The sequence below is a fragment of the Cervus elaphus genome, chromosome 19, assembly GCF_910594005.1.
Source record: "Cervus elaphus chromosome 19, mCerEla1.1, whole genome shotgun sequence".
Taxonomy (NCBI): Eukaryota; Metazoa; Chordata; class Mammalia; order Artiodactyla; family Cervidae; genus Cervus; species Cervus elaphus.
This window is the reverse complement of record NC_057833.1, coordinates 81789313-81814196: the sequence shown is the minus strand read 5'-3', so window position 1 is coordinate 81814196 and position 24884 is coordinate 81789313. Positions and strand designations below refer to the sequence as shown.

At 36.7% G+C, this 24884-nt stretch overlaps 1 protein-coding gene across 3 annotated transcripts in view; it reads left to right on the top strand.

The window, feature by feature from the left end:
* Positions 1–24884, top strand: part of TOPBP1 (DNA topoisomerase II binding protein 1) — a 72777-nt gene that overhangs the window by 5711 nt on the left and 42182 nt on the right. For all 3 annotated transcript variants that reach the window (XM_043874458.1, XM_043874456.1, XM_043874459.1), the window contains 7 exons: positions 2166–2347; positions 3579–3775; positions 5478–5657; positions 6390–6556; positions 13586–13749; positions 13896–14146; positions 24199–24539. In XM_043874458.1, the coding sequence (XP_043730393.1) occupies positions 2166–2347; positions 3579–3775; positions 5478–5657; positions 6390–6556; positions 13586–13749; positions 13896–14146; positions 24199–24539 (1482 nt within the window). The remainder of the gene's footprint in view (positions 1–2165; positions 2348–3578; positions 3776–5477; positions 5658–6389; positions 6557–13585; positions 13750–13895; positions 14147–24198; positions 24540–24884) is intronic.

The following is a 24884-nucleotide window of genomic DNA, read 5'->3' as shown; positions in this document are numbered from 1 at the left end:
TGTTAGCCATCTGTATGTCTTCTTTGGAGAAATGTCTGTTTAGTTCTTTGGCCCATTTTTTGATTGGGTCGTTTATTTTTCTGGAATTGAGCTGCAGGAGCTGCTTGTATATTTTTGAGATTAATTCTTTGTCAGTTGCTTCATTTGCTATTCTCCCATTCTGAAGGCTGTTTTTTCACCTTGCTTGTAGTTTCCTTTGTTGTGTAAAAGCTTAAGTTTAATTAGGTCCCATTTGTTTATTTTTGCTTTTATTTCCGTTACTCTGGGAGGTGGATCATAGAGGATCCTGCTGTGATTTATGTCAGAGTGTTTTGCCTATGTTTTCCTCTAGGAGTTTTATAGTTTCTGGTCTTACATTTAGATCTTTAATCCATTTTGAGTTTATTTTTGTGTATGGTGTTAGAAAGTGTTCTAGTTTCATTCCTTTACATGTAATTGACCAGTTTTCCCATACGTATACAGTGGAGACTATCTTTTCTCCATTGTAGTGAGTGATTTATCTCTGGACTTTCTATTTTGTTCCATTGATCTATATTTCTGTCTTTGTGTCAGGACCATACTGTCTTGATGACGGTAGCTTTGTAGTATAGTCTGAACTCAGGCAAGTTAATTCCTCCAGTTCTGTTCTTCTTTCTCAAGATTGCTTTGGCTATTCGAGGTTTTTTTGTATTTCCATACAAATTTTGAAATTATTTGTTCTAGTTCTCTGAAAAATACCGTTGGTAGCTTGATAGCAATTACATTGAATCTATAGATTGCTTTGGGTAATACACTCATTTTCACTATTATTGATTCTTCTAATCCATGAACATGGTATACTTCTCCATCTATTTGTGTCATCTTTGATTTCTTTCATCAGTGTTTTATAGTTTTCTATATATAGGTCTTTTGTTTCTTTAGGTAGATTTATTCCTAAGTATTTTATTCTTTTGTTGCAATGGTGAATGGAATTGTTTCCTTAATTTCTCTTTCTGTTTTCTCATTGTTAGTATATAGGAATGCAGGGGATTTCAGTGTGTTAATTTTACATCCTCCAACTTTACTGTATTCATTGATTAGCTCTAGTAATTTTCTGGTGGGGCTTTTCTATGTAGAGGATCATGTCATCTTCAAACAGTGAGAGTTTTACTTCTTTTTCCAATCTGGATTCCTTTTATTCCTTTTTCTTCTCGATTGCTATGGCTAAAACTTCCAAAACCGTTGAATAGTAGTGGTGAGAGTGGACACCCTTGTCTCGTTCCTGACTTTAAGGGAAATGCTGTCAATTTTTCACCATTGAGGGTAATGTTTGCTGTGGGCTTATCATATATGGCTTTTATTATGTTGAGATATGTTCCTTCTGTGCTTGCTTTCTGAAGCAAGCATAAATGGATATTGAATTTTGTCAAAGGCTTTCTCTTCAAAATTGAATGCAGTGGACTCTTTCATTGCAAACTGACTACTTAAAGTTTTTTGTTTTGATTTAAAAAGGAAACTCACTTTTTTCTCTGTATAATCAATGAGTTTGTCTTTGAGTCACTTTTTTCCACCATAGTTAATCTTTTAAAAAAGGATTCTGAGATTTACATTCATTTTTCATATATTCTATATGTAATTTGTGTATTTTTAAGTATGTGCATCAGTTCAGTTCAGTCACTCAGTTGTGTCCAACTCTTTGTGACCCCATGGACTGCAGCACACCAGGCCTCCCTGTCCATCACCAACTCCCGGTATTTACCCAAAACTCAAGTCCGTTGAATCGGTGATGCCATCCAACCATTTCATCCTCTGTTGTCCCCTTCTCCTTCTGCCTTCAATCTCTCCCAGCATCAGGGTCTTTTCAAATGAGTTAGCTCTTCGCATCAGGTGGCCAACGTATTGGAGTTTCAGCTTCAACATCAGTCCTTCATAGTATATTAAAGTATATAGTGTTCACTGTAGAAGCAAGATAATTAAATTCATGGAGTTGCAAAAGATAAACATAGGAAAATAATGTGCATAAAGGTAATTCTAAAATGTATACTTTATCTTCTAAAGAGTAACTTCATGAATATTTAACTTGTAGTGATGAGAAGTATTTGTGTGTTCAAGCTAACAACAACAAACAATGTTTATGGGACAGTGTATTTAAAAATGGAAGAAATATTGTTTGTTTCTGTATTAATAATTTTCTTTTGGGGCTACAGGAAGAAGTTCATAAATATGTACAAATGATGGGTGGACGCGTATACAGAGACCTTAACATATCAGTAACTCACCTTATTGCCGGAGAAGTTGGTAGTAAAAAATACTTAGTTGCTGCAAACCTAAAGAAACCTATTTTGCTTCCTTCTTGGATAAAAACACTTTGGGAGAAGTCACAGGAGAAGTAAGAGATATTTTACATATTTTCTAGATTTGAATAAATGTTATCATTTTGGCATATTATGGGTTTTCATAGGGGAGTTTTTATGGTATCCCCTATGGATTTGTTATTTTGGGACAAAAATTGGATCATTACTCTTTTCTCTAATGAAAACAAAAGATAATCTATAAGTTCTTATTATCAAGATATAAGTTGTTAGGTAGACTGGGCTATGGACTTAGCATTAGCTACAAGATAAGAAATTCTTTGATAATAAAATTGTTTTCAGCAGTGAAGAATGATAGAATAGTTGAGAGAATCTGTGTGGCAACTGTAACTTTTATGTTGCATTAGCCTTCAATACCATGCCCTCATGTTAGGATGGAGAATAAATTTTAGCCACTTTGGTATTTGTATTTCCTCCCAAAAGGGACATATTTAAGGTTGAATGTAAACATATATAAGCCATTCACTGAGATGTAATTATTCAGTAAATGTTAATTTAACCCATTTTATGTACCTGTCCTGAGCTAGGCATTAGATATAACTGGAGAGCAAAACAAGACAGCATCCCTGGCCTCATAGAGCTTAGAGCCTATTTCAAAAGATAGAATTGAGTTTCCCTTAGAATTAGATTAACAACCAATAAGTATTTAGTTACCACTGTTTAAATTAAGTAGACATTTTCCAGTCTTCCTTTCAGCACCATCCAGCATATTTTAAACATGTCTCTATGTTGGCATCCCCATTCCTAGCCTGTTTGATCAGCACATCTGCCTACCAGGGCAGCAGAATGATGGTATTTTTGTTGGCATTCTGCTGAAAATCTTTGCTTATTATTTGTATAGTATAGCGAAAGGATTAAAAGTCTGTTTTTCTAGTAGGCAACCAAAGACCCTTTGAGTTTTTAGTTAGAAATTTAGACTTATAAGTTTGGAAAATGCACTTCTTTGACTGGCATGGATTTATAGTTACTGAAATATATATATATTTTCCCCTAAAACAGTTTTATTTGAAACTCTGAAGCATTAATTTTCTTAGAGACATGGTTTGAGCTAGATGAGCAGTTAATATAATTTTAAGTGTGCTTGTCAGTTTCCCTTAATATTGATTAAATTCCTAAAAAATGAAGAAAGCATTAGTGTTATTTCTGTTGTTTGTCATTCTTCAGATAAAATTTAAACTGTCTGGTGTTTTGATATCTTAATTTATGGGTTTTTGTGGTTTTTTTTTTTTTTTGGTTCATTTTCCCCAGGAAAATAGCTAGATATACTGATATAAACATGGAAGACTTCAAGTGTCCTATTTTTCTTGGTTGCATAATCTGTGTGACTGGCTTGTGTACCTTAGACAGGAAATCAGTTCAGCAGCTCACAGTAAAGCATGGAGGACAGTACATGGGACAATTGAAAATGAATGAGTGTACACATCTCATTGTGCAAGAACCAAAAGGTAAAACTGTTTCACAAATAGATGAATGCAATATTTTCTAGTATTCATCATTTTGAGATCATTCTAGAATACCTTTTACTTCTGATATTTCATAAACATGCACATTTCTTTTTTCTTGCAAAGATAGTTTTGTTTATAATCTAGAAAAATTACAGACTGGTCCAGATCATTGAATAAATATTAAAGAATAAGAATTTCCAGGGGTGTTTTATCTAAACTTATTGCCTGGTCTTTTGGGTTTTTTTCTTTTTTTTTTTAAGTCCCCACACAGCCACCCAGTACTCGAAAGATGAAAGATTTAGATGAGTTTAACACAAAAGCTGATGTTTTTTAATCTAATGGTAATTTTAATAAAATAATTTTATTTATTTATTTAGTTTTGGCTCTACTGGTTCTTTGTTGATGCACAGGCTTTTCTCGAGTTGCAGCAAGTAAGGGCTGCTTTCTAGTTGGAGGGGCTTCTCTAGTTAACTGGCATGGGGTCCAGGGTATGTGGGCTTTAGTAGTTGCAGTTCCCGGGCTCTAGAGCATAGGCTTAATAGTTATGGTTCACAGGTTTAGTTGCTTCACAGCATGTGGGATCTTCCTGGACTAGGGATTGAACCTGTGTCTCCTGCATTGGCAGGTAGATTCTTCACCATGAGCCATCTGGAAAGCCCTCTAATAGTGAGTTTTAAAGGCTTGGCTTCATTTTTAATTGAATGAGTTAACCTTACTGAGTAAACTGCAAGTTTTAACTTGAAGATACACCTTGAAGAACATGGAACTGCTAAAAGAAAAATATATTACCAGGAAAAGGGGTTCCTTAAAATGCAATCAATTTTGGCATTCTATAACCATCATAACTATTCTGGAGAATATTTTTACCAGTTGTCTTAAAATATATAAAAGTTGATGAGAACAGAATTTTATTAACATTTTTACTGTCTCTTTTTACCTACACATAGACATCAGAGTTGTTTTTTTCTTCCTAGGTGTGATTGTGAACAACTTTAATGGGAAAAAAAATTGTTTTTATGTTTTATATTAGAAATATGTATTTTGAAACTACTTTCCAAAATGTTTTATTGTATCATGTCACCTTTGTTTCCATCTAAGCTTATTCATCCTCGTATATCTCTATAAATTATAAATATAGTTATCCCTTAACCCATATTCCTTATAGTATGAAACTGAGGGTCAGAATCTCCTGAGCAGTAAATGCTCTAGATAGAACGGCTTCTTCAGGGTGTCAGAGCAATTTAAATACTTGTATTAAGTAGGAGTTAAAGTATATATACACATAAATATATCTGTGTATATATACATAGTAATTAGTTTAAAATGAAAAGCATAAAACCACTTAATTCTGTGAGTTATCCACATGTTACAGATTAAGAAGCTGGTTTAAAGAATTTAAATGATCGAAGCTATACTCAGAAATATTACTTCAGTTACCCCACTAATGCCTTCTGTCTGCAGTTTTGTAAAACATAAACCCCCTCACATAGCATGTGTATTTACACAACACACAGAAAATATAATTGGATAGTAACCTAACATATTGCCTTTTAATACACTGTATAGCATACTGTTTAAGAGTAATTGCTGGTAATTTTCATTTTGTTTCAGGTGAATTTTTTTCATAAGCTTTCATATAAATATTTCTGCAAAGATAGATTTTAATGGCTTGCATTTCTCTCTTTTTTATTTGACATGATAGGTCAAAAATATGAATGTGCCAAAAGATGGAATGTACACTGTGTGACCACACAATGGTTTTTTGACAGTGTTGAGAAAGGTTTTTGTCAGGATGAATCCGTGTACAAGACAGAGCCTAGATCAGAAACAAAGAGTATGCCTGATACTTCAACTCCTACTGGCCAGATCAACACAATTGACAGTAAGTCTCTTTGGGATTAAACAGTCATTTTTAAGACATTTTTCTGTGTAAGAATTGATTTGTTAATAGGATCGATGAGATACAGTAGGGAATTGTTATCTTTTCCTGCTTTGTTTCCAGGTATAATTGTATAATAAAACAACCAAATTATATTTAAAAAGTCCAGAACTTCTGCTATTTCATTTTCTAATGAATACCTACTTTCTATCATATCCTTATATAATGCACAAGATGGTTAAAGAAATTAAGAATATTAATAAAGACTTAAAATTAGAGAATTAAGTTTATAAAACTTGACTGGCATGTGGATATTAGTCGCATTTCTTTATTAGTTTGCCACAGTTGTTATAGATCATCTATATTCATATAAAATTTAAAAACCATTTCTGTTTTGGAAGTACCATATATACTTGTTGTTGGCAGTATAACAAATGTTACCAATTTTTTTTCAAATATAACCTTCCTGGACCTTGAAGTCAGCAACTTCAGATTTTTATTGGAAGCCAGTCACTATTAAGAGAATATATTAAGTATATTTTCATTAAAATGAACCTTAATTAGATTCATTTTCCATTTTCATACTTGACCCCCAAGATTTCATTAAAACCATATGAATTTTACTTTAGAAATTGTTCATGGCTCTTGTGGTATAAGAAAAGTTTATCTATAGGAAAATATGTAATCAGTTATTTTATTTCCATAAATTTATGCATCTTTGTTTTTAATATGTAGGTCGTACTCTTTCAGATGTCAGCCATATTTCCAACATCAATGCAAGCTGCGTAAATGAATCAATATGTAATTCAGTTAGTAGCAAACTGGAACCTACAATTGAAAATCTGGAAAATTTGGATATCAGTGCATTTCAGGCACCTGAAGATTTATTAGATGGTTGTCGGGTATGTCTTTATTATGCAAAGCACTAAGTGATAATACATGTTGGTACTTGTAGCTTCACTCTGAAGACCCTTCAGAGTTGGGCTTGCTCCTTACCTACAGAAGCCCACCACTCAAGCTAAGCAGATGCACTCATTAGGCCATGTTTGTCTTTTAGCTATTAGGGTCTCTTTGCGTGGGATGTACCTTCATTTGTCATCCATTAAAGTTCATATCATTTTTCAAATCTTCTTTGAACCCTCCTAACTGCCTTAATCTTCCCATGTACTGTGGGGTTTTTTTGACTGCATTGGGTCTTCATTGCTGTGCTCAGGCGTTCTCTGATTGCTTTGAGCACGGGCTGTGCTTCATTGTAGCACAGCCCCTGTGGCACAGGGGTTCAGTGTTTGGGGTGAATAGAGTTGCTCACTCTGTGGCATGTGGATCTTTCTAGACCAGGGATCGAATCCCTGTCCCCTGCATTAGCAGTATGGATTCTTAACCACTGGACCCCCAGGGAAGTCCCATCTACTGTATTTTGAGATCATTTAGTTTCTGAACCACTTAATGGATTTTTATTTATAACTGTCATGTATTGTTTATAATAAGTGAGACACTGTGCTAATTATTTCATATACATGTTAGTATGTCGTATATAATCCCATATAATTCCCACAAATAACTCTAAAATGGATATTATTGAGGCTGAAACTCAGAGGATTAAAGTTCTTGTCCAGAATCTCACAGACAGTAAGTAACTAGCCATCTATTTCAAGCCTGTATTTCTAAAGATTAGGTATACCACTTTATTTAATATCTCTTGGGCTATTTAATTTTTTAGTGTCTTGAGTAACTGACTAATAAATGCCTTGATGGGAACATCATATATATCTTTTAGAACTAAATACTTAGTATATTTCTTGCTTGTAGAATGAATAGGTTATGCACTGATGTGCAGAGTAGCAAAGACTTAACTTTCTTTTTTTATTCTTCAGAATATTGGGCAAATTACTTTCCTTTCTATACTTTTAAAACTTAACAGTTTATTAATGGAATAGGAGGTGTCATGCAGTCTTTTATCTACACTCTACTAATTGTGGATGTGACTTAATTATTCTTATAGGAAATGTATGATTACTCATTTTTGTTAAAATGTAATCTAGTGATGGAGGTTATTTAGTTTGGAATATAAATGCAGTTTGGAATAGATTAAGACATTTTTTAAAGATCCATTTCATAAAATAGAGATGAAGAAGATAAAATATAGTAATATTGATTGAATTGGTTTCAGTTCAGTTCAGTTGCTCAGTCATGTTCGACTCTCTGTGTCCCCATGGACCGCAAAATGCCAGGCCTCCCTGTCCATCACCAACTCCTGGAGTTTACCCAAACTCATGTCCATTGAGTCAGTGATGCCATCCAGTCATCTCATCGTCTGTCATCCCCTTCTCCTCCTGCCTTCAATCTTTCCCAGCATCAGGGTCTTTTCCACTGTGTCAGCTCTTCACATCAGGTGGCCAAAGTTTTGGAGTTTCAGCTTCAACATCAGTTCTTCCAGTGAACACTCAGGACTGATCTCTTTAGGATGGACTGGTTGGATCTCCTTGAAGTCCAAAGGACTCTCAAAAGTCTTCTCCAACACCACATTTCAAAAGCATCAATTCTTTGGCGCTCAGCTTTCTTTATACTCCAACTCTCACATCCATACATGACTACTGGAAAAACCATAGCCTTGACTAGACAGACCTTTGTTGACAAAGTGATGTCTCTACTTTTTAATATGCTGTCTAGGTTGGTCATAACTTTACTTCCAAGGAGTAAGCGTCTTTTAATTTCATGGCTGCAGTCACCATCTGCAGTGATTTTGGAGCCCCCAAAAATAAAGTCTGACACTGTTTCCCCATCTATTTGCCATGAAGGGGTGGAAACGGATGCCATGATCTTAGTTTTCTGAATGTTGAGCTTTAAGCCAACTTTTTCACTCTCCTCTTTCACTTTCATTAAGAGGCTCTTCAGTTCTTCTCTTTCTGCCATGAGGGTGGTGTCATCTGCATATCTGAGGTTATTGATATTTCTCCTGGCAATCTTGATTCCAGGTTGTGTTTCATACAGCCCAGTGTGAAAGTGCTGCAGTCGATATGTACTCTGTCATGATGTACTCTGCATATAAGTTAAATAAGCAAAATGCAGCCTTGATGTACTCCCTTTTCCTGTTTGGAAGCAGTCTGTTTTTCCATGTCCAGTTCTAACTTGCTTCCTGACCTGCATACAGGTTTCTCAAGAGGCAGGTCAGATTGTCTGGTATTCCCATCTCTTTTAGAATTTTCCACAGTTTATTGTGATCCACACAGTCAAAGGCTTTGGCATAGTCAATAAAACAGAAATAGATGTTTTTCTGGAACTCTCTTGCTTTTTCGATGATCGAGCATGTGTTGGCAATTTGATCTCTGGTTCCTCTGCCTTTTCTAAAACCAGCTTGAACATCAGGAAGTTCACGGTTCACATATTGTTGAAGCCTGGCTTGGAGAATTTTGAGCATTACTTTGCTAGCGTGTGAGATGAGTGCAATTGTGTGGTAGTTTGAGCATTCTTTGGAATTGCCTTTCTTTGGGATTAGAATGAAAACTGACCTTTTCCAGTCCTGTGGCCACTGCTGAGTTTTCCAAATTTGCTGGCATATCGACTGCAGCACTTTCACAGCATCGTCTTTCAGGATTTGAAATAGCTCAACTGGAATTCCATCACCTCCGCTTGCTTTGATCGTAGTGATGCTTTCTAAGGCCCATTTGACTTCACATTCCAGGATGTTTGGCTCTAGGTGGGTGGTCACACCATCATGATTATCTGGGTTGTGAAGATCTTTTTTGTACTGTTCTGTGTATTCTTGCTACCTCTTCTTAATATCTTCTGCTTCTGTTAGGTCCATACCATTTCTGTCCTTTATTGTGCCCATCTTTGCATGAAATGTTCCCTTGGTATCTCTAATTTTCTTGAAGAGATCTCTAGTATTTCCCATTCTATTGTTTTCCTCTATTTCTTTGCACTGATCACTGAGGAAGACTTTCTTCTCTCTCCTTACTCTCCTTTGGAACTCTGCATTCAAATGGGTATATCTTTCCTTTTCTCCTTTGCTTTTCACTTGTTTTCTTTTCTCAGCTATTTGTAAGGCCTCCTCATTCATTTTGCTGTTTTGCATTTCTTTTTCTTGGGGATGGTCTTAATCCCTGTCTCCTGTACAGTTTCAGGAACCTCCATCCATAGTTCATCAGGCACTCTGTCTATCAGATCTAGTCCCTTAAATCTATTTCTCACTTCCACTGTATAATCAGAAGGGATTTGATTTAGGTCATACCTGAATGGTCTACTGGTTTTCCCTACTTTCTTCAATTTTATTCTGAATTTGGCAATAAGGAGTTTATGATCTGAGCCACAGTCAGCTCCTGGTCTTGTTTTGCTGACTGTATAGAGCTTCTCCATCTTTGGCTGCAAAGAATATAATCAATCTGAATTTCGGTGTTGACCGTCTGGTGATGTCCATGTGTAGAGTCTTCTCTTGTGTTGTTGGAAGAGGGTTTTTACTATGACCAGTGCGTTAACTTGGCAAAACTCTAATAGCCTTTGCCCTGCTTCATTCTGTACTCCAAGGCCAAATTTGCCCATTATTCCAGGTATTTCTTGACTTCCTACTTTTGCATTCCAGTCCCCTATAATGAAAAGGACATTGTTTTGGGGTGTTAGTTCTAGAAGGTCTTGTAGGTCTTCATAGAACTGTTCAGCTTCAGGTTCTTCAGCATTACTGGTTGGGGCATAGACTTGGATTACTATGACATTGAATGGTTTACGTTGGAAATAAACAGAGATCTTTCTGTCATTTTTGAGATTGCATCCAAGTACTGCACTTCAGACACTTTTGTTGAATATAATGGCTATGCCATTTCTTCTAAGGGATTCTTGCCCACAGTAGTAGATATAATGGTCATCTGAGTTAAATTCACCCATTCCAGCCCATTTTAGTTCGCTGATTCCTAAAATATCGACATTCACTCTTGCCGTCTCCTGTTTGACCACTTCCAGTTTGCCTTGATTCACTGACCTGACATTCCAGGTTCCTATGCAATATTGTTGTTTACAGCATCAGACCTTGCTTTTGTCACCAGTCACATCCACAACTGGGTGTTGTTTTTGCTTTGGCTCCCTCTCTTCATTCTTTCTGGAGCTATTTCTCCACTGATCTCCAGTAGCATTTTGGATGCCTACTGACTTGGGGAGTTCATCTTTCAGTGTCCTTTTTGCCTTTTCATACTGTTCATGGGGTTCTCAAGGCAAGAATACTGAAGTGGTTTGCCATTCCCTTCTCCAGTGGACCACATTTTGTCAGAAATTGGTTTACATACATACATACATATATATATATATATATGAAACCCTGTCTTTGCCACAAAAAACATAGGTGGTGGTGGTTGTTCAGTCACTAAGTTGTCTGACTCTGTGACCTCATGGACTGCAGCACACCAGGTTCCCTTATTCTTCACTATCTCCTGGAGTTTGTTCAGATCCGTGTCCATTAAGTCAGTGATGCTATCCAACCAGCTCGTCCTCTGCTGCCCCTTTTCCTTCTCTTCAGTCTTTCCCAGAATCAGGGTCTTTTCCAGTGATTCAGTTCTTCACATCAGGTGGCCAAAGTATTGGAGCTTCAGCAACAGTCCTTCCGATGAATATTCAGAGTTGATTTCCCTTAGGATTGACTGATTTGATCTCCTTGCAGTCCATGGGGCTCTCAAGAGTCTTCTCCAGCACCACAATTTGAAATCATCAGTTCTTTGGTGCTAAAGTTTCTTTATGGTCCAACTCTCATATCCATACATGACTGCTGGAAAAACCATAGCTTTGACTATGCGCACCATTGTGGGTAAAGTGATATTTCTGCTTTTTAATACACTGTCTAGGTTTGTCATAGCTTTCCTTCCAAGGAGCAAGTGTCTTTTAATTTCATGGCTTCAATCACTCTCAACAGTGATTTTGGAGCCCAAGAAAATAAAATTTTCACTGTTTCCATTGTTTCCCCATCTGTTTATTATGAAGTGCTGGGACCAGGTGCAATTATCATAATTTTTTGAACATTGAGTTTCATGTCGACTTTTTCACTCTCCTGTTTTACTTTCATTAAGAGGCTTTTTAGTTTCTCTTCATTTTTTGCCATTAGAGTGGTGTCATCTGCATATCTGAGGTTGATATTTCTCCCGGCAGTCTTGATTCCAGTTTCTGATTCATCCAATCTGGCATGCTTTCCTGGTGACTCAAAAGGTGAAAAAATCTGCTTGCAATGTGGGAGACCCAGGTTCGATCCCTGGGTCAGAAAGATCCCCTGGAGAAGGAAATGGCAGCCCACTATAGTATTCTTGCCTGGAAGATCCCATGGACAGAGGAGCCTGATGGGCTACAGTCCATAGGGTCACAGAGGGTCAGACAGGACTGAGCAGCTAACAAATTCATTTATTCACTCTGCATATATATATGTGTACATCAGTTCAGTTCAGTCACTCAGTCGTGTCTGACTCTTTGCAACCCCATGGACTGCAGCACTCCAGGCTTCCCTGTCCATCACCAACTCCTGGAGCTTGCTCAAGCTCATTCCATCAAGTTGGTGATGCCATCCAACCATCTCATCCTCTGTCGTCCCCTTCTCCTCCTACCCTCAATCTTTTCCAGCATCAGGGTCTTTTCAAATGTCAGCTTTTTGCATCAAGTGGCCAAAGTATTGGAGTTTCAGCTTCACCATCAGTCCTTCCAGTGAATATTCAGGACTAATTTCCTTTAGGATTGACTGATTGGATCTCCTTGCAGTCCAAGGAACTCTCAAGAGTCTTCTCCAACACCACAGTTCAAAAGCATCAGTTCTTCGGTGCTCAGCTTTCTTATAGTCCAACTCTCGAATCTTACATGTGTACATTATTGATAGTTAAAAATAAGTTACTGAATATGTTTCATCCTCAAAGCATTGTGCTTAGCTCTTTGACCTAATTTTTTTTTGTTTAATCAACTATGAAAACTGTATTTCAGCATAAAAGGAAGAAAATTGGTTTAAATAGTGTAAGTTGGACTTGCTTGGTAGTCCAATCATTAATCCGCCTCCCAATGCAGAGTACACAGGTTTGATCCCTGGTCTGGGAAGATTCTTCAGTGACTCAGCAGTAAAAAATTCACCTGCAGCGCAGGAGACGAGGGTTTGATCCCTCGTTGGGAAGATCGCCTGAAGTAGGAAATGGCAACCGACTCCAGTATTGTTGCCAGTAAAATCCCATAGACAGAGGAGCGAGCCTGGCAGGCTACGTAGAGTCCATAGAGTCGAAAAGATTCGGACACAAACTGAGCACGCTCTCACCCTGAGGATTCCCACGCCGTCAGGCAACTAAGCATGTGTGTCACAGCTGCTGAGCCCACATGCCCTCTGAGCCCATTCCCTGCAAAAAGAGACGCCACTGCATTGAGAAACCTGCACATGCTCTCTAGAGAGTAGCATCCACCTGTCCCAACTAAAGAAAGCCCTCGCGCAGCAACGAAGACCCACACCACCAAAAAAAAGCCTAGTATGCTGAAGTGGTTGTGTGGTCAATCATTGGCAGCTGACCCAAAATTTAAACCTAGATTTTCTGAATTCACATATTTAACTCCAGTTTATTTCTGTAATTACTTTGAAATTTATAAGCAGTAAGACCAGTTTAAGAAGCTACCTACATTTTAGAAATTGTTGTGCACTAATATTCAAAAGATATTTGAATTATTCTTGTTTCTATTTTATTTAAAGCCACAGTACTTATCAGTAATGGGTAATAATGTTATGGGATTGTGAAGAAGTGATAAAATTTTAGATTCTTTAGAAATCAAAGTTTCAGAATATACTTCTTAATGTACTTAAAATGTAAATATAAAGGTTGCCTTATTTACACACAATGGGTTTAGATACTACACACTTTAAATAAATAGATTGCTATTGAGAGAAATAGGCCATTTTAAATGTGTTAATCTAAAGCCAAGTTTTTTTTTCATTGCAGATCTATCTTTGTGGTTTTAATGGCAGAAAGCTAGATAAACTGAGAAGACTTATTAACAGTGGAGGTGGAGTTCGTTTTAATCAGCTCAATGAAGATGTAACTCATGTTATTGTGGGAGATGATGATGATGAATTGAAGCAGTTTTGGGATAAATCAGCCCACAGGTTTTGTTGGTTTTTAATTCAAAGCAATTTCTACTCTGTAATGATTTTTCTTAAAATTGCATATCCTGGCAGTTATGGAAACTGCATGGCACGTGGGATAATGATATTTATAGTTTAATCTAATATATAACTGTACTGTTTTTTAGGCCTCATGTAGTGGGAGCAAAATGGTTGCTAGAGTGTTTTAGTAAAGGTTATATGCTTCCTGAAGAGCCATATATCCATGTTAACTACCAGCCAGTGGAAATTCCAGTTTCAGATCAACCTGAAAGTAAAACAGCCCTTTTAAAAAGGAAGAACAGCAGCTTCTCTAAGAATGACTTTGCTCCTGAGGAAAAGCATGAGCAAGCTGATGAAGATCTACTCTCTCAATATCAGACTAATAACTCAACAGTAGGTAAGAAAGAGTGACCAGTGTTAACATTCATTAAATATTTTGGTAGCAGAATACATACTTATGTGATTTCTGCCAGTTCCTATAGAATTTAGGTCATACTAGCCTCTTTCTTCCCTTGAAGTTTTATTTGTGTTACCTTTTTTTTTTAACCTGGCAAGGCTAAGAGATTCTAGACTTTCTGAGTCCCTCTTTTCTCTTCAATTCATCTGTACCTCTTGGGTTCGGTTTTTAAATACAGTCACTTGGTTTGTGTGTTTGTAACATCCTGAGTTTGTTACAGGGTCAGTTCAGTTCAGATGCTCAGTTGTGTTCGACTCTGCAACTTCATGGACTGCAGTATGCCAGGCTTCCTTCTCAATCACCAACTCGTGGAGCTTGCTCAAACTCATGTTCATCGAGTTGGTGATGCCATCCAGCCATCTCATTGTCTGTCATCCCCTTTTCCTCCCACCTTCAATCTTTCTCAGCATCAGGGTCTTTTCCAATGAGTCAGTTCTTCTCATCAGGTGGCCAAAGGGTTGGAATTTCACCATCAGTCTTTCCAATGAATATTCAGGACTGATTTCCTTTAGAATTGACTGGTTTGTTCTCCTTTCAGTCCAAGGGACTCTCAAGAGTCTTCTCTAACCGCACAGTTCAAAAGCATCAATTCTATGGCACTCTTTTTATGGTCCAACTCTCAACATCCATACATGACTACTGGAAAAACCATAGCTTTGACTACACGGACCTTTGGTAATGTCTCTGCTTTTTTATATGCTGTCTAGGTTGGTCATAGCTTTTCTTCCAAAGAGCAAGTATCTTTTAATTTCATGGCTGCAGTCACCATCTGCAGAGATTTTGGAGCCAAGAAAATAAAGTCTCTCACTGTTTCTATTGTTTCCCCACCTACTGGCCGTGAAGTGATGGGACCAGCTGCCATGATCTTAGTTTTTTGAATGTTGAGTTTTAAGCCAGCCTTTTCACTCTCCTGTTCCACTTTCATCAAGAGTCTCTTTAGTTCCTCTTTGCTTTCTGCCATAAGGGTAGTATCATCTGCATATCTGAGGTTATTGGTATTTCTCCTGGAAATCTTGATTCTAGCTTGTGCTTCATCCAGTCCAGCAAGGTATTTTTCACAAGGTATTTTAAGCTTATAACAAATGCCTCTTAGTTTGTAATTGTGGCTTTAATGAGTATAATGCACTGTAGACTACTGTCTCAGGATGTAGTCTTCTCAGTGTGCTAAACATAATTGCCAGTGAAAAGTTGTGAACAGCATTTCTACTTTTTAAAAACTTTTATTATAAAGTATTTAATACATCCAAAAAGATATAAAGAACAATTTAACAAATAACCATATACTACTAATCTAACTGTTTAAAAACTATAGGATATTCTGCTTGGTCAAAATTCTCCTGTGACTCCCTCCTCATTTTCTTAGTAGTTTATAACATATATATATCTGTAAGTAATATACACACTGTTTTGTTTTGTGTGTATTTTAACTTACATAAATCATATATGATATGTACTCTTTTGCTACCCTACCCTAAACATGCAAGATACTCATCTCATCCTAGTAACTGGTTATGAATATATCACACTGGTATATGAACATTCCATAGTTTATCTATTGCCCTTCCTGAGGAGATTTTTATTGTGTTTTTTTTGTTTTGTTGTCTAATAACAGTACTGGTGAAATTGTTCTTATGTGTATCTCTGTGCACGTGAGCAAGAATTTCTCTAGGGTGGGATGGCTGATTCCTGGGATAAGTATGTCTTCCACTTACTTACATAAAGTGTATTGCTTTCTGGAGTGTTTTAGTTTACCACTTTATACTAGAACAGTAGTAAGGGTTCCTGTTGTTGCACATCCTTTCAACATTTAGTATTTCTCATAAGACTTGAAATTCTTATTTATTTGATGGGTGTAGAGTGGGATCTCATTGTAGTTTTAATTTTATAACATTGCTAATAAGGTAGAGCATCTTTTTGAGTATTATTTGGTTATAATTTTTTTAAATTAATTTATTTTTTATTGAAGGATAATTGCTTTACAGAGTTTTGCTGTTTTCTGTCAAACCTCGACATGATTCAGCCATAGGTGTACATATATCCCCTCCCATCTCCCTCCCAATCCCACCCCTCTAGGTTGATACAGAGCCCCTGTTTGAGTTTCCTGTAAAGTAGGTTTTTTAAACCATTATTTTGTGGTTTGTGCTTTTCTGTTTTATGTAAGTTTTCCTATCTGAAAGCCATAAAGTTGTATTTTAAAAGTCTTAAGGTTTTGCTTTTTCATATTTCATCTTCAGCCCACATGGGATTGATTTTTGCATTTGTTAAGAAGCATTCAAATTATCAGTGTAAATAATCACTTATTCTCAAACTTTTTTGAATAGGCCATCCTTTCTCTACTAATTTGCCCTGTTGCCCCTGTCATTTATTAAGGGTCTGTTAAATGGGGATCTAGGTTTAGGCTTTTTATTTTGTTCCATTGAGATACTTCACTGATAAACCATCTTATTTTAATAGCCTTTGTAATATGTTTTGGTATCTGAAATGTCAAGGCTCTCCAGTTTTCTTTACAAATGTTTCTTACCTATTCTTGGACTTTTGCTTCTATATAAATTTTTAAAATTAGTTTGTCAGTTTGAATAAATCTGTATGGGAATTTGGTTGGGATTGTATTGAATTAATTTATTATTTGGAGCAGGATTGACATCTTTACAATGAAAAGATCTTCCTATCCATGAACATAGAATATCAGCATACAGTTTATGTTTTTCAGTAAAGTATAACTGGAGTCATAAGATACTAGACATGCTGTGTTACAACTATCCCTAATTTTTTGTGTTTTGTGTCTGTTCATTTGATATTTTAGTTCTTAAAATTATATTTTACTGGTATATAAGAATAAAACATTTTGAATAAGAACATTTTGGGTATTGAGTTTTTTAAAAATTGTGGTAAAATATGCCTGACATGAAATTTACCATTCTAACCATCCTTAGATATACAGTTTAGTGGTATTAATTATATTCACATAGTTTTGCCACTATCATTACCATCCATGCCAGAACTTTATCTTCCCAAACTAAAACTTTATAGGCCTTAAGCAGTAACTCTGTAGTCCTCCTTCAACCCATTTCCTGGCAACCACCATTATATTTCTGTCTCTATGAATTTGACTATTCTAGGTAGCTCAAATACATGGACTCAAGACAGTACCTTTTGTGTCTGGCTTATTTCACTTAGCATTATGTCCTCAAAGTCATGTTTTAGCATGTGTCAGAATATGATTCCTTATTAAAGTTGAATAGTACTCCATTGTATGTTGAAATTGTTCCATTTTCTGTTGATGGACATTTGAGTTATCTCTACCTTTGGCTGTTGTAAATTATGGTGCTGTGAACATTGGTGTACAGATATCTGTTCAAGTCCCTGCTTTCAGTTCTTTTAGACATAGTCTCAGAAGTGGAATTGATGTCATATGGGAATTCTATGTTTAACTTTTTGGGAAACCACCTTGCTGTTTTCCAAATGCTGAACTACTTTGCATCCTCACCAGCTGTGCACAAAGATTCGTTTTTCTACATCCTTAGAACATACTGTATTTCCTTTTTTTTTTTTCATAATACAAGTCATCCTAACGGACTTGAAGTGATATCTCACTGGTGGTTTTGATTTTCATTTCCCTGATTAGTGATGTTGTGCATCATTTCCTGCTTTTATTGGCCATCTATATATTTTCTTTGGAGAAATGTTTTTTTCAATTGGGCTGACTTTTTTTTTGTTCCTGAGTGGTAGGAGTTCTTTATATATTCTGAATATTGATCTCTTATCAGTTATTTTATTTGTATATATTTTCCCCCTTTGGGTAGCCTTTTCACATTGTGTTCTTTGGTAGACGATAGTTTTAATTGTGATGAAGTCCAATTTATCTGTTTTTTCCTCATTCCCTGTGTTTTTGGTCTCATAATTAAGAAATCACTACCAAAGCTAGTCATGAAACTTTCTCATACGTTTCCTTATAAAAGTTTTGTTTTTATTCTTCTTTAGGGCTTTAATTTGGGTATTACATACTTTTCCTCTGCTCATTGGAATTATCATATGGTTTTTCCTTTTTGGTGTGATAAATTGTATTAGTAAATTTTATATTGTTAAATCAAGTTTAAATTCTAGATGTGATATATTCATCTTTTTTACACATTACTATATTTAGTTTGCTAATATTTGATTTAGGCTTTTATCTATTCAGTGTGATACTGGCCTATACTTTTCCTTTTTCTGTTATCTTTTTTGGATTTTGTTAACTAATTGATAAAATGGATTGGGGGATTATTCTTCATTTTTTAAAAAATCTCAGAGTTTGTGGTAGATTGGGGGGTTATTTTTTCCTTTTTTTAAAAATCTCAGTGTTTGTGTAACATTGGGGTTCCCTATCCTTGAATGTGTGATAAAACTCATCTGTCTATTTGGGCCTAGTGTTTCTTTGTAGGAAAATTTTATAGTACTAATTCACTTAATGGATATAAAACTGTTCAGTTCTGTTTTTTTCTGAATCAATTTTTGTAAGCTGGGTTTTCTAGGAAGCTTAATGGCTAATTTTATTAGTCTTTTTAGCGAACTAACTTTTGATTCATAAATTCTTTTTTTCCTTCTGATTTCTTGAGTTGCATGATTTGCTTTCTCTTTTTTTTTTTGGTAGTCTTTTTATCTAAGTATGTCAATAGATTTCTCTGAAAGTACTCACTCAAGTAGTTGTATTTCAAAAGATATTTTATTTTATATTTTGATCGCACTGGGTCTTCGTTGCTACACACAGGATTGCTCTCGTTGGAGGGCAAGGGCTACTCTCTTTGCAGTGCACAGGCTTCTCGTTGCAGTGCATGGGCTTCTCCTTACAGTGACTTCTTCTGTGGAGCACAGGCTCTAGAGCACTTGGGTTCTCGTAGTTGTGGCATGGGCTCAGTAGTTGTGGCACATGGACTTTAGTTGCCCGCAGCATGTGTAATCTTCCCAGACTGGGAGTCAGATCCATGTCCCCTGCTTTGGGAGGCGGATTCTTCTCTACTTTACCACCAAGGAAGTCCCAAAAGATCTTTTATGTAGCATTTTTGTAATTTGTTATTGTTACTCACTTGCAAAGTGGTGTCTGACTCTTTGCCACCCCATGGACTGTAGCACTCCAGGCTTTCTTGTCATTCACTGTCTCCTGCTCACACTCGTATCCATTAAGTCAGTGATGCTATCTAACCATCTCATCCTCTGCTGCGCCTTTCTCTTTTTGCCTTCAATTTTTCCCAGCTTCAGGGTCTTTTCTAATGAGTCTATTCTTTGCATCAGTCACCAAAGTAATTCTAAATATTTTTTAACATTTTTATCTTTTGGATGGGTTGAGCTTGCCTTTTCCTTCCCCTGATGACACTCCCAATCCTGCATCTTTCCCTCTACTGATTTGGAAGCTTATATATACTATTTTATGTTTTCAGTGTTTACCCTTGAAAATCTAATGTACATTATAGCTTAAAATTTAAAATTAATCAGAATTTTTGTCTTGTGAATAATATAAGAACCTTATAACATTTATCTTTAGCATCACTACCAACCATACCCTCTACACATACACTCATTAATATATTCAACTTATGTGATTTTTGTCTTGTATTTTCATTATCCTTTAATCTCACAATTAGGCATTTTTGTTGTTTTCTATATTCAGTTATTGTTTTGATTTACCAGCATATTTGCTATTTCTTTGCTCCTGACTCCTTATTGCATCTGATCTCTCTCCTTCGGAATAATTTTCTTTTTTCTTAAGATATATCCTTTGGAAATTTCTTCAGTTTCTGTTAATGTCTTTATTTTGCCCTTGTCCTTAAAAGACAGTTTTAGACAGTTAATTTGTCAAAGCTCTTGGGAGATATTTTTTCTTTGTCATGTGTTTCCGTGACTGCTGATTAAGAAGTCAGATATCAGCTTACTTGTCATTCTTTTGTAGGAAATCTTTTTTTCTCTGTTTGTTGATGCTAATGGTTAAGAATCCACCTGCCAATGCAGGAGACACAAGAGATGTGGGTTTGATCCCTGAGTTGGGAAGATCCCCTGAAGTAGAAAATGGCAACCTTCTCCAGTGTTTAAGCCTGGAAAATTCCATGGGCAGAGGAACTTGGCAGGCTACAGTCCATGGAGTCGCAAAAGAGTCAGACACAGCTTAGTGGCTAAGCAGCAGCAGCATCTTTTTTCTTTATTTTTAATACCTTTTATTTTTTGTGTCCTGAGTTTTACCATTTATTTATCTTATTTGCAAGTCATTGTGCTTTTTGAATCAGAGAATTAGTGAGTTTTTTTTTCCCTTTGTTAGTTTTTTTAAAGTTTTCGTCTATTATGTCTTTGAATATTGCTTTCCTTCATTGTCTGTGTTCTGTAACTCCCCTTTAGCTCTGTGTCCTTAATCTGTCCTGCTAATTTCATCTTTTTGTTTATTATTTATTATATGTAATTTCTTGAGATTTTCCTGTCAAAACACTATTTTTCTGCTTAGCTATTGCCTAATGTGTTTAACCCATCCATTAAACTTTCAATATTTTGAAAAAAAACTTCCAGTATTTTTTCAGTTTGTAGGAGTCCTAGTTCTTTCAGTAGTGAGTTATTCTGTATTTATTGGGGTTTTTTGCTTTATTTCTTGAGACATTTTAAACCTGTTGCAACATCTGGATGGACAGGGGTAGTTCTCTTGATTGTTGTCCATGATGCCTGGTTTCCTCATCTGTTTTGTGACATTTATTATAAACTCTTTCTTGTTAGGACTTGAGGTTCTAAGAAGCCTGGGAAGAGAATTAGGTCCTTCGGATAAAGTTTATGTTTAAATCTGCCAAGAGCCTAGGAATTTCCCAACTTAGGACACCCCTAAGTTAATTTTTAGCTGGATGTTCTTGGACCATCAGGCCCTAACCTACTCTGATGACCAGCCTATGATGACAGATTCCCAAGAGAGATATGTTGACACCCCCACCCCCCAAAAGCCAAAATAGTGTACTTCTCATCTCTTTGCAGGGTGAACGTGGTGGTGGTGGTTGATTGGTTTTTGATGGACATTTTTACTGAAGGCATCTTCCTTTAGGGTTTCTGAGTGGAAGGGTATACTCCACCCCACCTCTAAATAGTATGGGATAAAAGGCTTGACTTCTGTCCCTCCATGTGACATCCTTAAATCCTAAGGGTTTTGGTCACTGCCAAAATAGATAGTAATTGTTACCTTTAGTGATCATTTAATGCTCTGGATTCATGCTACTACTTCATTTTTAGCCAACTCAGCTTTGCATTTATAATGATATCTTTAATATTTCATCCTCTATTTTTAGGTGTTTTATGGTGAGAAGGTTCTGCATGTCTAGCTGGCCATATTTTTATTTATTTATTTTTGACATATTTTTAGAGAATTTTAATTTTCCTTTTTTTAAAATTTAATCCACACTCTATTCATGTTGTTCTGCAAGATGATTTTTGTCAGAAATTTGCTTATGCTTTAGTAGTGTATCATATCAGATGATCCTAATTTTTTAAGGATGTTTTAGTACAAAAAGACCACCTGTTGACTGGAAGCAGTTTTATGTGCTATCCTTCAACAAGGGTCCTTGCTGGAGGCAGGCAATTAGTTTCTCAAATTTTCTTTTCTGAAGCAGCTGGTAGGGTACTGACTTTGAAAGGACTTAGTAATAGTAAATCTCAGTGAATCCCCAAGTACCTTTGAAAGAATATAATTGTTTACTTCATATTGAAAAAGCTATCAAAAGGTGTCTGTTGGGCTTCCAAATGGCATCTGTTTGAAAAGAGGGTTCTATTGCTAAAAGAACTGCTATGAAATGTGTTATTTTATTCTGAACCTTTAATAACTTCAGGGTTTTACTTATAATTTATAAGCACATAGTATTTCTAGTTTGTTTTTATAGTATGTACTGATGTGTTCAGTCATGGCCAACTCTGCAACCCCACAGACTGTAGCCCACCAGGCTCCTCTGTCTGTGGAATTTTCCAGGCAAGAATACTGAAGTGGGTTGCCATTTTCTTCAGTTTTTATTGTAGTAGTCTAACATTCCCCCAGGTTTCTTTTTTCTTCCCACCTCACCAGTTACACAAAAACATCAAACAGAGTCATTTTTTTCCTCCTAGATGCGATTGTGAACAATTTTAATGCAAAAAAATTTGTTTTTACATTTTATATTACATATTTTAAAACTACTTTCTAAATGTTTTATAGTATCATGTCACCTTTATTTTCATCCAGGCTTATTCATCCTCATGTGTGCTCAGTCATGTCTGAGTCTTTGTGACCCTTTAGACTGTAGCCTGCCATGCTCCTCTTTCCTGGCATTTTTCAGGCAAGAGTATTGGAGTGAGTAGCCATTTCTTCCTCCAGGGGAATGTCCTGACCCAGGATTAAACTGTAGTCTCCTGCATCTCCTGCATTGCAGGCAGATTCTTTACCTGCTGAGCCATTGGGGATACATCTCTTTAAATTATAGATACACTATTATCCTTCATTCTTTACAGTATGAAACTGAGGGTCAGAGAGTCTCCTGACGTACTGATCAGTAAATGCTCTAGACACAACGGCTTCTTCAGAGTCTCAGAGCAATTTAAATACTTGTATTAAGTAGAAATTAAAGTGTGTATATACACACTTTATTTTATATATATATATACACACACACTTTATACATACTTTTCTCCAATAAGCATGACTTTTCACTTTTCAACTAATGACTGTATGCATGTGTATATAGAGTAATTAGTTTAAAATTGTAAAGGGTCACATGTATACACATACACACACACCCACCCATATACAGTAATTAAAGTAAAGAGAGTCCTGCCTATTAGAGATGAGGATAGAAATAAGAAGATAGCTTCCCTGGTGGCTCAGCAGTAAAGAATCCGCCTGCTGTGCAAGAGATGTGGGTTCAGTCCCTAGGTCAGGAAGATCCTCTGGTGAAGGAAATGGCAACCCACTTCAGTGTTTGCCTGGGACATCCCATGGACAGAGAATCCTGGCTGGCTCCAGTCCATGGATTCGGAAAAGAGTGGGACACGACTTAGCAACTAGAACAACTATAACATAATGTTATGGACCCTGGAGTCAGACATACTTTGGTTTATATCTCATTTCTGCCAGCTAATAACTGTGTCACCTTAGAGAAGTTACATAACCTCTTTAGACCTGACATTCTTCTTGGAGGATGGGTGTAGATACAGCAATAGAGCTAGCCTTACATTATCATAAGCATTAATTACACGCACGAAAAGCACTTAAGTACAGTACCTATGGCCCTGGTGGCTCTGATGGTAAAGTATCTGCCTGGAATGTGAGAGGCCCAGGTTCGATTCCTGGGTTGGGAAGATCCCCAGAAGGAAATGGCAACTCACTCCAGTGTTCTTGTCTGGAAAATCCCATGGACAGAGAAGCCTGGCAGGCTGTAGTCCACGGGGTCACAAAGAGTCAGACACAGCTGAGCAACTAACTCTTATGTAAATAGAAAAGAATCTTTGAATAGCTTTCAGGCTTGTTGGAATCCCAGGAAGCAGGGCTTGTAAAATTCTGAAAGTTGCTCAGTTGTATTTGACTCTTTGCAACCCCATGGACTGTCCATGGAATTTTCCAGGCCAGAATACTGGAATGGGTGGCCTTTCCCTCCTCCAGATCTTCCCATGCAGGGATTGAACCCAGGTATCCTGCATCGCAGGCAGAGTCTTTACCAGTGGAGCCACAAGGGAAGCCCCTTGTGGAGTTATTGAAGCTTCATAATTTTCGAGTTCCTGGAGCCTCATAATTTTCTGGTACACTAAGAATAATGACTGCTCTTATCCCAGGATGGTGATACTCATTGCTCTCTTGGGAACCCAGAGGATGGGGTAGGTCATATTCTTTCTTCATTGTATCCTTAATAAAGCCTTAGTTTTGTAAGTGTGGTCACAGTTCTCAGGTTCCCTGTTAACCTTTGTATCCTTACTAGGAGATAAACTTTATAAAGTAAATTACCTGTTAGAAAACATTTCTCTTTCTTTTCCAGTTGAAGTTGCCAAGTCCGAAGTTGGGCTCTGTAGTGACTCTACCCGTGTGGAGCCCCTTAATGATTCTACTCGTATTTCTCTGCAAGAACACCAGTCTTCCATCAGTCATTGCCTTCCTGATGTTTCTACAGTTACCGAAGAAGGTTTATTTAGCCAAAAGAGATTCCTAGTTTTGGGTTTTAGTAATGAAAATGAGTCTAATATTGCAACCATCATAAGAGAAAATGCTGGGAAAATTGTGTCCCTTCAGAGCAGAGTTGTTGCTGATTATGCTGTGGTTCCTCTGCTGGGGTGTGAAGTACAGGCGACTGTGGGAGAAGTTGTAACAAACACGTGGCTGGTAAGAAAACGCCGCATCAGTTCAAGTGTGGTATTGAAGGGTGTCCGAAGCCAAGAGCGCATGTTTGTATCTTTGGCACTCTAGTTTCGGTAGACTGGTATTTGGGTTTGGGCACTGTCTGGATTTTGCTTTTAGCAAAGGAAATTATAAATAATTAAATATGCAAGCTTCTTGGTCCTAATCCTGGTAGAATAGAGGGGCTACATCAGCAGCATTCCTTCCTAGGAAAGTGACTCCAGGTCTTCTCATACTTTGGTTTTCCCTGTTTTCTTACTACCAAAGCATGACATGAACTTCTGTATTATTGCATCTTGTTGGCTTATCACTGATCATTTCAACCATTGG